The sequence below is a fragment of the Zea mays genome, chromosome 7, assembly GCF_902167145.1.
Source record: "Zea mays cultivar B73 chromosome 7, Zm-B73-REFERENCE-NAM-5.0, whole genome shotgun sequence".
Taxonomy (NCBI): Eukaryota; Viridiplantae; Streptophyta; class Magnoliopsida; order Poales; family Poaceae; genus Zea; species Zea mays.
Window position 1 is genome coordinate 179,740,119 of NC_050102.1, and position 16,913 is coordinate 179,757,031.

General features: G+C 41.1%; 1 protein-coding gene and 1 long non-coding RNA gene across 4 annotated transcripts; one reads left to right on the forward strand and one right to left on the reverse strand.

Annotated features, from left to right (window-relative positions):
- Window positions 1-11,712: 11,712 nt before the first annotated feature.
- Window positions 11,713-13,175, forward strand: LOC100192831 (Uncharacterized protein family (UPF0114)). The gene is made up of 5 exons (NM_001138022.2): window positions 11,713-12,100; window positions 12,204-12,281; window positions 12,377-12,476; window positions 12,582-12,724; window positions 12,818-13,175. The coding sequence occupies exons 1-5, from the start codon at window positions 11,840-11,842 to the stop codon at window positions 13,034-13,036; spliced, it is 801 nt and encodes a 266-aa protein (NP_001131494.1). The 5' UTR covers window positions 11,713-11,839; the 3' UTR covers window positions 13,037-13,175.
- Window positions 13,077-15,865, reverse strand: LOC111589737 (uncharacterized). Of its 3 annotated transcripts, XR_004851623.1 has the most exons (4): window positions 15,463-15,865; window positions 15,280-15,371; window positions 14,888-15,175; window positions 13,077-13,249 (listed from the first exon to the last, which is right to left on the reverse strand). It is a non-coding gene; the product is annotated as an uncharacterized lncRNA (long non-coding RNA). The 3 variants fall into 3 exon arrangements; XR_002748858.2 differs by lacking the exon at window positions 13,077-13,249 and having other exon boundaries at window positions 14,761-15,175; XR_002748857.2 differs by lacking the exon at window positions 13,077-13,249 and having other exon boundaries at window positions 14,761-15,371.
- Between the last annotated feature and the right edge of the window lie 1,048 nt (window positions 15,866-16,913).

Consider the following 16,913-nt stretch of genomic DNA (forward strand, 5'->3'; position numbering starts at 1 on the left):
TATTCATATTCATATGATGAGCTTGTTGATAGACTTGCTAGCATGAACATTGATTTAGAAAATGAGAAAGATAAAACAAGAAATTTGGAAAGTGAAAACTCATTTCTAAAGTATTCATGTGAACAACAAAAACATCTACTTTATGTTATTACTTGTTCACATGAGGAGCTAAAATTGAGTCATGAGGAACTTAGTGTTGCTCATGAAAATTTGATACAAGAGCATGCTTTTCTCACTAACGAAATTTCTAGTAAAGAAAATAAAACTAGTGAGAATTCATCCCATGAATTATATGATCAATTGAAAAATGTTGCTAATCCATGTGATGAAGGCAAGAAGCATGTACCCACCTCTTGTGATGATTTATTAGCTATGACATGTTCTTCAACTATAGATTATTATTATTCTTCCTTGTCTTGTGAGACTAACCTTTTGAAGGAAAATAATAAGCTCAAAAACAAAGTGAAGAATTTAAGCAACATGTTTGAGAGATGGCATAAATCAAAAGTCACTCATGATCTTATATTGAAAAATCAAAGAAGATATGATGACAAGAGTGGCCTTGGTTTCAATAAGAGCAATATCAAAGGCAGACAATTGAAAGTAAAAGGAAATAAGATATCTCACTTCATGTGCTATAAATGCCATGAGATGGGTCATCTTGCAAAGGCATGCCCCAATAAAAGGAAGCTCAAGTTGAAGAAGGAAGAAAGGTGGCTAAATCATGACAAGTGCTTCAAGTGCCACACCTGGGGTCACCTCACCTCAATATGCCCAACCAAGAAACAAGTGAAGCCTCAACCAAAGCCACGAGTTGAGCAAAAGAAGAATCCCCAAAAGCAAATCAAGTTTAACCATGAATATAATGGTGATGTGGGGAAGAAAAAGAAAACAAGAAGAGTAAGAAGAAGGCATTCAATATATAATCAAGATGACATGATGAGCACAAATCAAAAGAAGAAGGATGATTTGGCTCAAATCAAGTGCTACATGTGTGATGATATGGGTCACTTTGCCTCAAGGTGTCCCAACAATCTTGAGAAGAAGGCTCAAGCAAATGAGAAGAGGCAAGACAATGTGAAGCAAAATTTGAGAAAGGAAGAGAAGGCTCAAACAAAGAGAACTTGCTACACATGTCGGGAAAGGGGACACATGGCAAATTCATGTCCCTTAGGTAACAATTCTAAGCCTATTTTAATTCATAATAATATTATGCTTAGAAAGGATGGCAATGGTACCTCATTTGTTGCAATTGCAAAACATCCCGCTATTCATACTAAGGCAATGCCTAAGTATGTTGCTCCTAACTTAAAAGGACCCAACTTAGTTTGGGTACCATCAAAACGTGGATGATCATGAACAGGTACCTTGGGTGTTGGAGGCTTGATTCAATAATATTCATTTAATCATCATATGTTGAATTAAGTGTTGAAGACTTATAAAATTCTATCCCAATGCCAAGTCAATAATAAGTAAAGTCCAAATTCTACCAAATACAAGTGCTTTATTCAAGTTGGTTAAATTATGAATGGATTGCAAATAAGTTAAGCTCAAACTTGCTATTGGATGATCATGAGGCATATAAAGTATAATATTTGTTGACCAAATTCATTTGAATGCATATGAGTTGATTGAATTGGATATATATGCATATGTTGCTTGCTATAAGATGATTGAATGGACAATTTGCTAAATAATCAAGTTTGGATTGATTTATGTTGAATAAATTCAAGAGACTTCATTTAGTAAGTGGTTTGAATGGATATTTGTCTTTTGAAAGTAGTTCATTTCAGATTTGATTCAACTTGAAGAAGAGTGACTCAATTTACTGAAACCTGGCCAACATTGAAAATCTGACAAGGCTGTGCTCATAACCATGTTTGAGTGATCAAATCTATTTGGATTGGCTTGAAATTCAGTTTACTTGCTCTATACATATGATAGCAAAGTCTGTGCAAATTTCATAATCATTGGATAAGTGAAACTTCTTGATTAAGTCAATCTTGTCAGCACAAACACAACAGTTTTCAGAATGTACCTACTGTGGGAGATATTATGGCTGGCAGCACATATGAAGTCAAATGAGTCTCAACTTTTTACAGCTGTTAGCAGACTTATTAAAGCATATCTCCACCAATTTTCGTGGTCATAGGATCTGTACATCAAAATTTATGAATGTTTCTTTAGAGTGTACAGAATCTGTCATAAGTGACAAATATTGGAAATATTGAAAGTCACTTTGATTGGAAGGCTCTCATATAGGATAAATCACATAAGTTGTTTGAGAGACCATAGTTTGGTTTTTAATTGATTTATAATCATGGAAAGTGAAGGGGTACAAGGATATTTGTTGAGAAATATTTTGGCACTTATCTTGGTACTCCAAGTTGAAGATCAAGACCAAAGATGATCAAAATTGAGGTTATCATATAACAGATTACATAATCTTTTTTCTTACATATGGCAATCCAAATGCTTAAATTGGTTTAAAAAGAGATTCCACGTGTTCAAATTGGTTACTCCTCACCAAAAAGTAAGAAAAGAATTGCTAGAGGCAAAGTGGTACTTAATTGGAGCAATCAACAGATTGATCGAGAAAGAGAGCAAGCATCACATTCAAAGGCAAATCAAGCAAATATGATTGATGTTTCAAACATGGATTGATTTTGAGTATTTTCCAAGTATTTTTGGGTTGACATCAATTCATGATCACTTATACTCAAATCATGTACATTCATGCAAATTATTTATATATGGTTGAATACTAATGCTTGGTGCAGTCATAAAGTTCATAAATGAGCAATGATCCTATTTTAAAATTCAACTATTGAGAATTTAACAGTCAGCTCAATGGAGTGCAAGTTCCAGGTCTCGGACCGTCCGATCCTAGGCCACAGACAGTCCGAGAGATCAGGCCACGGACCGTCCGAGCTCCCACTGCGGACCGTCCGTGAGTAGCAGTCTTGCATAAACAAAGGAATTTTCTGGACCAATATCTCCACAAGTGGTATCATCCTTACAAGTGATATTCCTATATTCCGTGCAAATTCATAATTCTCTCACATACAAGTGGTATTGAAGGAACAAATGCATGTGAACTACAACATTCAAATTGTGCACTTGATCTTAAATGGGTTATCGACTTCATACTGGTGAAGAATGTATTTCTTATTGATAATTGGTCACCAAGCTATTCAATTGGACTTCACATTGCTATTGGAGAGCTAATCAAAAGAATCTTGCCTATCCTCTACTCCAACATAGCAAAGGTATCATTGTGATGTGCATGATCATATCATCCCCTACTAGTATGTGGTTAGTGCATATAGTACATACTTAATAGTATCATGCATATTTAATGAAATATTTAAATTCATGTTCTACCACTATTGGTTATTTTCGTTGATTGAAACTAGTGGTAGCATATGAGTTTGTTCATGAGCAAAGTGAACCCATATACTTAATTTATTTTGGATTGCAACAAGCTACAAGAACAACCTCGATAAGATAACCGCTTAATGCGTGTGAAGAAGCTTAAAGAGGGTTCAACCCGAACTTGGAAGCTTAAGCAAATCTATTTGGTTAAGTCACATATTGAGCTGCTCATGAGGATGACTTATGAAGAAGATACCAATGCAAATGAATATCAAAACCTTCAAGTGGCATCAATATCTACAGAGAAATGTCCAGGCCAATATTATTCCTTCAATTGGTATTCACTAAGTGGTTTCTAGATCAATCATACAATTGATATCCTTTGAGTGGTACAAGACTTCAAGTGATCCACAACCTTAAGTGATCATCAACTCAAGAGATCAACTCTCTCCTAAAATAAGTTCATGCAAGTGATGTCAAGGATTTTTATCATGCATATGGTGTCCATCAAAAACTTATTGAGTACTTTCAAGTTGATATAATATTCACAAGTACATTTTCCCAGAGCCTTAGAACAACCCTTTTATGGTAATTAATGACAAAGGGGGAGAAGTTGGAACAAAGATATGTAAATGTACAAGTTGGAACAAAGATATGGAAATATGCACAAGAGAAAATTGGAAAATTGGACATGAACTCAGGGGGAGCTTTTGGTCAATTGAGTTAGAATGAATACAAATGGATCAAGAGCAAAGTATAATGGTATGATATTTTATTGAACAAGAGATGCACACAAGTAGGGGGAGCAAGCTCGTGAATATATGTTTGATGCATTCGTTTGCACTACATTTCTTGCTTGCATCACATTTGTCTTATATTCCTACATACTTGTGTGTAAGTGTTTGCTAGAACTAAGACTTGGATGATGATTGATTTAGTGATATTTATAAGACTAGTCTTAGTGTGAAAGGAGTAACTAGAATCCTATTTATTATGATCTCATGTGGTATCTAGTTTCACTTGTTTCTAGCAAGATGATGCTAAGGATGAAATGAAAAGTAGTAAACACGCTACAAAGGTACATTTCTATTTTGTATACTTTAGCATCATGTGGTAGTGATAATGTCCCCTCAATTTTCATATCTTTGCATGTGTGTAAGCTTGAAACCAAACCATCCAAGCACACATGTAGGCGAGGATATCACTACCAAACCGTTTTTATGGTGCTTATCCAAATCTTAACAAATGAGCTTAAAGTTGGATAAGGAACATAAGAACTTTGCCAAACTAGCAATTTACACTTGTGTGAAAAGCTAGCTTGGAAAAAGAACAAAAACGACAAATCTTTGTAGAGTTGTCATCAATTACCAAAAAGGGGGAGATTGTGAGACCCTGTTTGGTTTTGGTAATTGATTGACAACTTATATGGACTAATAAGTGTTTATGTTGAGATACACAGGTGATTAGTCCACAGGTACACTAGTGTGAGATATTTTAGCCATGGTGGTGATGTGGCTTGATATTGAGATGCTCAACTAGTGTGATAAAGGAGCTCATTGCATATGAAGACATGACATGGTGTCATGTGGCTTATGGAGAAGATCAAGAGATATGGCTTGGTTTCGATGGACCGAGTGGCTAGTGTGAAGGGCAAGTCAAAGGCTCATGTGTGAGGGACCGCGTGGCGGTGAAGCAAGAGCAAGGACTTAGCACCGATGGACATAAAGCAACAGTGAAGAGCAAGCTATGTTGAGATTGATGAACCAAGAAGGCTATGTGATAACATGGAGTGGATCATATCATTATAGAATTATCAAGCCATGTGTTGATCTGGGATATTGATCAAGTGGCTTGATGATGATGGTGGAGGAACTTCATGCTATGGACAAATGGTAAAAGGTATCATGGTTGGCTACACTTATGGATGCCCATTGTTCATCATTTAAGGAGATGGAATTGAATGCTCAAGGCAAAGGTATAACAATAGGTTTTTGTTTTACCGGTCAAAAGGTGCTTAGAGGTTGATAATTGACCGGGTTAGTAGGCTAGATAGCCGTACTATCAAGAGGGGTCAATTATCTTACTTGACATGTCTTTAGTGCCTCATTGCTCATATAGTTGGTGCATTTGCATGAGGGCTAACAACGCTTTGGTTCGTGAAAGAAACTTATTCAAAAGCGATTTCTTGAATGTGGGCTGAATTGAGGTACTGCGGACCGTCCGGGCCAGCATGGCGGACCGTCCGCAGGTCTAACTTGAGATGATGGGCAGAAACGCGGAGTTTCTGTGTTTCGTGAAGTTTTGTACTGCGGACAGTCTGGTCCCAGGTGGCGGACCGTCCGTAGTTGAAGGACTGGTGTTTGGACAGAACTCAAGTAGTTCTATTTTGGTTTTATTTTTTGAACTGCGGACTGTCCGGGGCCTGAGTGCGGACCGTCCACAGTACAAATATTTTGTATTGCGGACCGTCCAGGGTCCAGGTGCGGACCGTCCACAGTACAAATATTTTGTATTGCGGACCGTCCGGGGTCCAGGTGCGGACCGTCCGCAGTGCAAATTTCAGCAAATGTGCAGAGTCAGCAAAAGTTCGTTTTGGCTCAGTTTTATGTATCGCGGACAGTCCGACCTTGAGGGGCAGACCGTCCGCAAGTCATTTTTGAATGCTCTGACATTTTTATAACCGTTTATAGCTGTTGGGATTCTTGTGCGGACGGTCCGGGCTTGTATTGCAGACCGTCCGCATGTGCGCAGAAAAGGGGCAATTGGCCCATAACGGCTAGTTTTGGAGAGGAGGCTATATATCCTTGTGTTGCCCGGGTTGAAAGGGTGCAGGAGGCCATTTGGAACACTTGTGAGCATATTGGAGCCTTTCCTCTCCCTCTCTCTCACTCATATTGGTTGGGATTGCATTCTAGTGAGATTGAGAGCCATCTAGTGCATTGCATCAAGTTGTTGATCTTTGAGGCACTAGGGAGATCATCAAGTGAGGTCGTTGGCTTGTTACTCTTGGAGGTTGCCGCCTCCTAGACGGCTTGGTGGTGGTTCCCCGTGAGCTCTTCAAAGGAGATTGTGAAGAGGCCGCGGTGGTGATTGTGAGAGGCGTTGTGCTTGCCTCGCCGGAGCGGTGAAAAGCAACTCTAGTGGAATCGAGGTTTGAGGGTTCATTGACCAATCTGGCTCAAGAGATCAAGTGGAGACTTGATAGAGGAGCGGTTGGGAGCTTTGAATCTACCTCAACGTGGACTAGGGGTGACCGGCAAGTCATCGACACCACGGGAAAAAATCATTGTGCCACGTGTCATCATCTTCCCGTTGGTTTGCAACTTTCCTCACTAGCTTGTACTTACTTGTTCATATACTTATGCTAGTGAGTATTTGTTGCTCGTGTATGCTCTTGTATATCTAGTCATACCTATAATAAAATAGTTGCTCACTTGTTGTTAGCTTGTGTAGCTAATCTGTTTTACTTAGCTTGTGTAGCTAAGTAGTTGTTTCTCTCTAGTAGTGCTTGTGCTTTGTGCTCTTTGCTTACTAGTATGTTTAGGAGCTATCGTTATGATTAAAATTACTTTGAAAAATTTATATGTCGTTGCTAACTAGATTTGTATGGGAGAGCTCTTTCACTATCTTGGCACCTTAGTTGTTTCAATTAGAATCTTTTGTTAGGTGTTTGTAATAGTTAGAGGAGTGTAGTCTTGGCTAAAACAAAATAGTTTTAATTCCGTATTTATTTGTGTTAGCCATTGTAATTAGTTTTAGAAAGGACTATTCACCCCCCTCTAGTCCGCCATCTCGACCCTACACCACCAACGTGACCGTCTCGACCCCACGAACATCATCGAGCACTTTGTTGGTACCCGCTTTTCTGGGCAAGTAGATAACGGGAGAGTGGAGAGAGTGTTTGCAAAGTTCAACGGGGAATGTCAATAGCTTTGTTAATATGGCCTCTCAAGGGCACTGTACGAGGGTATTTACAGGTACCCGAGTGTCCACTGTCCCCTGGCAAGGATGTTTATGCCCTCGGGTACCCGGACTATCCTCAGAATATTCCCACAAGGGGAGGTTACATACCGTCATTACAGAAAAGACTATTACAGATGAGGTCCGTAACATGTTTATCCCTGCGAGGCTCGTTACAGTGGGCCGAATCCCACATGTGCCTCCGGGCATGATGAGGACGTGGGACTAGCAGACTTCGTCGGAGTCTTGCCTTTGTCTTGCAATGGAGAGGACGAAGGGCATCATCCGATCGGCGCTCTCGGCTCACTCGGGCACGGTCTTCGTTGGTGTAGCGAGACGACGAAGGCATCGAGCGAAGGGTAGTGTCTTCGTCTTCGCCCCAACACACTTCACTAGAGCTTTACCACCGCCGGTAAGCCGTGTCGTCGTGTCTTTGCCTTCAGTTACTATTCCGGTGTGAGGAGGGTTCGCGGGTAAGGGGGTATTGAAGGTCAGGGGGTTTTCTGTGAACGCATATAGTCAAGGGAATAGTGTCCTAGGGACTTATTTGAAACAGAGAAAGAGGAAAGCAGACAGGTACCTGAGTGCAACTTGTTTTTCCATTTCCTATTTAGATTTAAATTTATCTAAAAATATGCACATAACTTCTAAAATGTATAACTTGAGAAATATAAGTCCAAAGTTAATACAACTAATTTTGTAGTTTTGGATAAAATGGACTTCCAACTAAAAATAGGAAACTGCATGTTTTTAGTACATTTCTAGGACTTTTGAATTAAATTAGTAAACCACTCATTTCAAAATAATTGAAGGAAAATAGTTAAACTATTGGGCTAGGCCTGGAATTTTTTGAATATGTGTAATACATGTTTTGCCACCCAATGAGAATTTTTAACACCCTGGTCTAAATCTTTAAGAGAGAGTTATCTACTTAAAACTATTTGGGGCCTTAACTAAATAAATCAAGAAAAATAGTAAATAGAGGAAACCAGAGAGCTCACTATTTTCCCAGACTAAGTAAGTGAGATAGAACCTATGAAAAATACAAACCACCCTGGAATAGACAAAAAAGGGATAAGAACCTTTTATTTTGGTAAAATAAGAAAAACTTTAGAAAAACATAGGAAATTATCCATGAGGATATAAAGCCCAAACTTTAAGATTGACTGCTCTTATGCTAAGAAGAACATAGGGAAATTTCTGATCTGTTGTTTGACAATATTCAAAGGACAAGTTAGCTGAAGGTGTTTTCCTAGCCATAAACTTTAGAAAATCCTAGATAAAAGACCACAAAGAGTCACCCTAGGAAACTCTGTGGAAATCACTAATACCTTACCAAGATCATGGGAAAATACAAAAAATGATAGTAGCCAATGTTACCTAGATGATGTAGGGTTAAGTACCCTCTGTGCACTAAAAAGTGTTATTCATGTGAAAGCCTTTAGTAACCAATAGGAAGCTACTGTAATTTTTGTAGGACTTTTATAATTTTCTAAAACATAGTTGTAGTTCAACTTACACTCCAAAGCTTTATTATTAAAAGAGAAGAAGAAATTAAGAGTCACCTAAAAGTTGATTCAGAGGACATATGCTAAACCTACCTAGACCTAAGCTGAATCTTAAGTTAATTAATTGAGCCTTAACCCACCTCACAAAATCAAACCTTGAGCTAAATATCTATGAGTACTAACTCTTATGAGAACCTACACTAATAGTGCAAATATCTGCATAATGCTAAGTAACATAATCTTTACTATACCCTACATCACCATTAAGCATTTTAGCATATCATAATATATATCTCATGCATTACATTAAATAGATTACAATCTTGTTAATGGAGAGTAAGTCATGATCCTAGAGCAAGAAGCTGATCTAGAAGGAAGCTAGGAACCTGCTCCCGAGCTTGTTGCTGAGGACATCTCGTCAGCACCTACACCTGAAGGCAAGCCCCAGTTTTATACATAGCTGTTATATATGCTATTTTACTATAATTTATGTGTAGGCTTGTATTGTGCACTTAAGTGTAAGAGTTGATTGAAACCCTTGATGTATGAACATAGGTTCCTTTATGAAATGAATACTAGTATGCTATGTCAAGTAGTTGCTATGCTAATTAGGGGTCTCAGTAAAAGTCGAGTGATTTTTCTAGCACTCGTGTGAGGTCAGGAATTGACTGTATTCATTTTGACAATGGGATTATGATTGTCTGTGGACACGAATCCCTAGGGGATGCCCTGTATGTGGAATTTATTTGGAAGAAAGATTAACGTGCGGATACCGATGTTAGCTAAGGGGTTAACCCAACCAACACTCCTTAACCCATTATCACATGTGGATCACTTAGGAAAAAAGTCACCACATTTTTGGATCAATGCTCTAATTAGGTGCTAACCATCCTAGAGGGTTTTACTTGACCATCTCATAGTAATCAAAGGAAGGGAATTAACCCAAAACACTAAGTTCACCCCTTAAGAGCATAGGAAGCACCAAACATAAGTGATCAAGGAAGCTTATCAAATCGCCTAATCACAAGGTGGACCATTAACAAAAGTTGTAGTTCACTAAACACTTAACAAAAGTTATTGAGGTTTGGACACCAAAAAGGCTTGTCAAAGATCCCTAATCATGTCAAATGTGTGTAAGAGAGGGAAAATCAGGAAATTCATTAACTCAAAATCAATCCTACAACAAAGACCACACATGTTCACTAAGTTATAAGCCTTAAACCAAAGTGATCCAATTACAAAAAGTGTGTCAAAATATCTCAAGTATACCCTACAAAAAATTTCAACCCAAGGTGCCACCGTTTGGCAATGCCATGACATTAGATTTCCCTCGGGATGGAGCAGCTGGATAGATCAGCCTTTCCCCTCCCATATCTTACACACCAATGAATCAAATCTCTCAGCCCCCATACAAAAGAGTTATCTTAGGATGTGAAGAAGACGCCATGTACAAAAATCTTGCCGAGATCAAGCTTGGATTTGTGACAGCACACGTGAGAAAACGAGCTCAAGCAAATCGGCCATGTGTTTGACACTGGCTGGCATGCCAGTGCGCAGCCAAACCAGTGCCCCGTCGTGCAAGCACCTCGCGCGCCTCTAAAGCCACCCTATGGCCTCAGTTGAACGCAGCTTGACCCCCACCATCATGCCCAAGCAACCTGCCACAGGAAATCGTCGTTCAATCGAGCTTTGCTGCCTGCCATTCTACCCAGAGCACGACCACCGTGGCCAGAGCTCATTGTGCCTCCCCAGCCCAGCCCAAGCCCGCCATGAACTTCCATGTGGCACAATGAAGCTCGCCAACCAACTCTCTCGGTCACTACCCCGTTACATTGGTGAGCCACCACTCACCAGAGCAACACTTCCCCTAGTGAACGTGGACTCGCACCTACAGTCCACCCCATCAAATTTTGCTCGCACATAGCACCATCGTCTTTTAGTGAAGCTCCCCGTATGCAATACATGAGATATATATTAGAAAATCCTTGATAAAAGGCCACTACGAGTCATCCTAGGAATTTTTGGGGAAATCACTAAGACCTTATCTAGATCATAGGGAAAGTAACGAAAATGACAATAGCCACTGTTACATAGGTGATTATGGTTAAGTACCCTCTGTGCACTAAAAATTGTTATTTTCGTTCGGAGTAGAGAAATGTGAAAGCCTTTAGTAACCAGTAGGAAGTTATTAACTGGTTTTGACCCCAAATTCATGTGAAACCCTTTAGTAACCAGTAGGAAGTTAATGTAATTTTATCATCTTAACACGTAGAGAAATGTGAAAAAAAATCATAAAAAAGTCTAAAATACAAAAAAAAAACGGCCGTTTGGAATGGGGAGCCGTGGGGGTTGTTACTGTGCGCGCGCGTTCTTGCATCTGTAGCCCTTCTCTGTACACACGTGCTGCACGCCCAATGGTACAGGTACACACGAGCTGGCTTTGCTCTCGTCCACGGCTCCGGCCTCTGTGTGGGGGCGCAGTGTGCAATATGCATTTGCTGGCCTTGGTCTGTCCCCAAAACGATGCCGTCGTCTTCGTCGTCTCATCCCTTCTAACCGCTTTCGTGTGGGTCCAGACTCCGGACCCACCCCGCCGGCAACAAATATCTCTCTGCACGTGCTCGCCGCTCAGCCAGAACAGTCCATCGACGGTGGCAATGTCACATGCACCAACTCCAAGCTGCAGTACAGACTCGCGAGTCGCGACCCGCTCCTCTCAGCTCTCACGCACGACTCTTCACGTGTAGTGTATTGTATATAGTAGAACCAACCAACAGTGGGAGTGGGACACACCCGACAGTGACACCAACCACGAGGTACATCCCCTCCTGCGCTGCCCGCTGCCCGCCTCTCCTTCAGATCGCCGCCTCGCAGTCGCACAGTCGCACTCGCTCCACTTCCATTCCCAGCGACCCCGCCCGCCCGGAGGCGTCACACCTGCACGCTGCGGCAGCAGCCAAGCCTCTCTCGTGCGGCAAGCACCACACAGACACCCGATGGCGCTCCTGCTGCTGCGCGGCTGCGCCGCGCCGCCAGCCGTCCACGCGGCCCCGGCGGGGTCCCGGCTGCTCCCTCCGGCGCTGCCGCGGCGGCGGCTCGTGGCCGTCGCCTCTTCGGCCTCCCCCGCGCCGTCCGGAGAGGTGGCGTCGTCGTCCCAGGACGGCCGCGGCTACGGGACCGTGGGCGGGCCCAACGGCCACGCCATCGCTCCCGCCACAGTCACCAAGTCCACCGCCGTCGAGACCACCGTCGAGAGGGTACGTGTCCCCGTGACGGCCCCTCACCATCTGCTCCATCCATCACCCATGCCCGTCTGACGCGCGCGGTCGCTGCTGCTGTGCTGTGCTCTGCTCTCCGCAGGTGATCTTCGACTTCCGGTTCCTGGCACTCCTCGCCGTCGCCGGGTCACTCGCCGGCTCCGTCCTGTGCTTCCTCAATGTAAGCGACATGGTCTTGCATGCTTTGCTACTGCCACTCTCCACACCAAGGTTATTATTAATGGATCTGGTTATCTGACGCATACTCGTGACCAGGGCTGTGTCTTCATCAAAGAGGCGTACCAGGTTTACTGGTCGAGCTGTGTCAAGGGGGTTCATACGGGGCAGATGGTCCTCAAGGTCGTCGAGGCCATCGGTGAGGTGTTTGTTTGTTCTTGTAGCTGACCTCTGTTCAGCCAACTAGCGTCGTCAGTTAACTGTTCCTTTGCTGGTACACTTGTGCAAGCACGATCTTCTGCAGATGTGTATCTTGCTGGAACAGTCATGCTGATATTTGGGATGGGTCTCTACGGCCTCTTCATCAGCAACGCTCCCGCGAGTGTTGCTCCTGAATCCGACCGTGCCCTGAGCGGCTCGTCGCTGTTCGGGATGTTCGCTTTGAAGGTAGCTCTCAGGAATTTGAAATCTCAAACACTTCTCTGCAAGTAACCTTTTGAATCCTTTAGCAATACGATAAATCTTTTGTTCATCATGCAGGAACGCCCGAAGTGGATGAACATCACCTCGCTTGACGAGCTCAAGACAAAAGTGGGGCACGTCATCGTGATGATTCTACTTGTGAAGATGTTCGAGAAGAGCAAGATGGTGACGATAGCCACGGGGCTGGACCTCCTCAGCTACTCGATCTGCATCTTCTTGTCATCAGCTTCTCTCTACATCCTGCACAATCTTCACAAGGGCGACCATGAGGAGTGACGAGAGTGAAATGCCGAATTTGTAGCCTAGAGAGAGTTGATGGTGTTGTCCAATAATCAATACTGGATTTTTAAGACTCTCTTCAACGGTCTTCTCTTCATAAAATATAAAATGAAAAATATATGATACAATTTATCTATATCAGAAGACCGAATCACGAATAGACACAAATTAAAGGTCAAATTACAACCAATATTCATTCAAGGAAGCAACCTACATAAATAGATATAATTAATTAGTCAAATATTCATGGGCCTTCAAATTAATAATTAAGAAGCGAAAATTTATTAGTTTATAAGAGAATAAAACATACCACTAATATTTGGAGCAACAATATACGACCTTTTTTCATCTATTCAAATCGTATTTTCCTCTTTTCGTTATCAATATTTCTAAATATCTACTTATTATAGTATATCATCACATCATTGAGCTGCTTATCACTCATTTACTATATAATTTCAAATTTTAGGGGTTATGGGAGGGACATATGAGCTCGAAAGCGATAGGGGGCTAGAGCCCCACTCACCTCACCTTTACCATCGTCCTTGCTTGTGAACATGCTTGGCTATAAGATTAGCTCCATATTACGTAGCTTCTTTGTGATATTAATCATATTTAATCTGAACCTGATAATAATGTGTAACTAGTGGATCGTGCAAATAATATTTTCGACGCCGTCGAGCTTCCTTTGCATCCATTATCAAAGGGTTTGTGGCAAAAGTACATACTAATTGTGTCATATACTCCATCGGTTCATAAATATATGACATTTTTAACTTTAAAAAAACTTTGATCACTCGCCTATTCAAAAAATAATTAGTTATTATTTATTTTATTGTGATTTGTTTTATCACTTAAGGTAGTTTGTAGTTGAATTGAAATTTTATATTTTTGAATAAATATTTTGAATAAGACGAGTGGTTAAAGTTTTAAAAAAGTCAACGGTGTCATATATTTGTGAACGGAGGTAGTATATGTTATGAACACAGTAGTGGAATTTGCTATGTAGGAAAAAAACTATTCAAAATTTTTAATATAAAGGTAGACGCATATGATTTATGTTTCTCTTTCAATTTTGTCCACTTGTAAGCGAAATTGTTTCTTCTCCATCGGACATTTCAGAAACAGAAGCTTAAGGTGCAAAGTGAGGATTAAGAAGTTATTTTCCTGTTTTTCTGCAAATAGGAAAGTGCAGGCGCGGAAACAATGATGAAGGGGATATCTATTGGTAGTAGTCAAACGTCCAAAACCCAAAAAAGGAAAACGATGTTCAGAATAGCAGTAAATGACTTTCCGTTTGCCTTGTTTTGGCGATCAGGCATTTATGTGTTTGCTTGGTTGATTTGTAGTCACTTGAAAATGAATGAAGCCGATAAAGGGTGAGAACACTTTAATGATATCTAACAACGACCATTGGATCAGCAGACTTAGTGTCTCAAGTAAAAGGGATATGTAATCACGAATGCTACTGACGAAAAACCTATTATTTCTTAATGTACCCATGAAAGAATTGGGTAGAGTAGGTAGAAGGCTGAGAGATAAATGGTTGCCGACCATCATGAAATATTGATATAATAACCATGAACCAAAGAATATATCAGTACTCATATAATTAGCTGACCCTATCTAAAGATGAATATAAATGTGCACACGATGCAAGCAAATGTCTAGCAGGATACATCACAACAGCTTCATATGTATACGTAATCCAATGTGAATAATTGAGGTTAAATATCGTCTATGAAATCCAATTACTAATTATACCAAATAAGATTGGTACATTATTAGCAGGAGTATATATGCGCAAAGTAAAATGACGAAAAAATTTGGGACCATCTCTAGACTTACCTGCATAAGAGGTGAACATTTAGAAGCCGGCCGTAAAAGAATGGCGCAGTTGAACGTGAATCGTTGATATAGTATTCAGAAACCAAAAAATGTATGAGTGACCGACCATATAATCAGACCAACTGACTTAAAGTAAAATATGGAAACACGCCTTCGAGCATAGCATTTGATCCGTACTCATCCGAGGATGTAATGATGAGGTTCGTCCTGTGAACTGAATACCAAGTCACGGTACAGAAGGTTTTAAGCTGTAAAGCAATCACGGTGTCGTTGCAGCGGATGAGGGAGCTGTAAAATCACAATTAGCATGTTTTGTTAGACTCGCACAGGTAACGTACGTATGAAATATCTAATATAGTTGATATAATCAGCAGCAACAAATTATAAATGACCTTTAGTAGCGTATATGTATTTATTAGGATAAAGTGTTGGGACACTTCATCGATCAACGAACCAGCGTGTACGACTGACAACACCGGCATGACTGCAATATGTAGTGGAGAAAAAAAATGTGTTGAGACATTTCATCAAACAACCCGAGGGCGTGGCTGGAAGCAGGTCTATGTTGACCTCACCGGCATGACTGCGAAGCAGAGGACGGCGCTGTCAAGGAAGTTTCAGGTTACACAGGTGCTACGGTGCAAGGACGAGTGTGCAGGACGCAGCAGCAGGTCTGGCGTGTGCCGAGCGACAGCAACGACGATGGCGAACACAATCTTTGACAGCCGCAAATCACCGTGTGCGATGACATAAGAAGCGAACACAAAACCAGCGGCCGCGTCTGAACGATGGCGACACCGATAGAGTACAGAGTAGAAGAAGGGAGGAATAAATCGCATGGGACGCGGAGACGAATCTGACGCGGTTGAAGCTGCTTCCGACGACCAGGAAGGATTCTGTGTTCGCTCGCCGAGTTGAAACCCTAGTCGCCCTCCCCAAAACCCTCGGTGCTGAAGCAAAGCTGAGTGGGAACGGTGTTTCTGGAGAGACCGAGGCAGTTAAAAAGCGACGTTGCCTCTCTTTGGCCGGCTTGATGCACGGCATTGTATATGAAAATAAATAAATAAATAAGCTAGTATAAATATTTTATGATTTTTTTAAAAAAACTTATAAACTGATAAAAGTTTTTAAATAACAATGTTATAGTGTATGGAGAAGATCGATGGTTGAAGATACCATGTATAGAGAGGAGTGTCTTTTTAAAAATGTAGTAAAACATAATAGAAAGTATAGATAGAGAAAATACATAGGATAATTGTTGGAGCCGGTCTAAATCTATACACAAGACTGGAATATTAAGGGCTTGTTTGGTTCTATACCTAAGGTGTCAAAATTTGACACATATTTTATGTCACGTTTGTCTAAAGTTAGGCGTTCAAATTCCGCACCACAATTTACGACGTCTAAAGGAATTTTGTCACACTTTTACTAGTCATTGATGGGTGAGATTTACGCATTAGAGAAACATATTGGTACAACTATAGCTATAAACCAAACACATGCCTAAATTAGTTAAACTTATCTAACTTTATACATGGCAAACTGTGCTAAGTACCCTTTTTTTAGTCTTCTCGTGTCACTCCATTTTGTCGTCCCAACCGTCAGTGGGTACGGTGGACTACTGTAATTTTTTCTTACGTCCACTGGATGAAAGAAGGGAAGCAACACCAACACAAATACAAAGAGAGAGTTTTCGCGCCAGGAACACGATCTGCATTACACGAGGCTTTCAGATTAATCTGAACTGCTCGCTACCCCTGAATCGTTTCGTCTGTAACTGCCTAGCCGTAGCCTAACATACATGGTTGCACTTGCATCGAAGAAAATAGTCTATGCCTCGACATTGCAGCCATTGCTGCATGCATCCAGTCTGCGAGTCTGAAGTCTGAACTGAAACAAACAGGCTTTGCGCTCCAAGTGAAGCGTGGTGTTCTGATCTGCAGCAAATGTGGCCATGGCTGGTTGGCTACAGGCTTTAGCAGCTCTCACATGCTGCAATGCAATGCAATGCAAATGCAATAGTGCA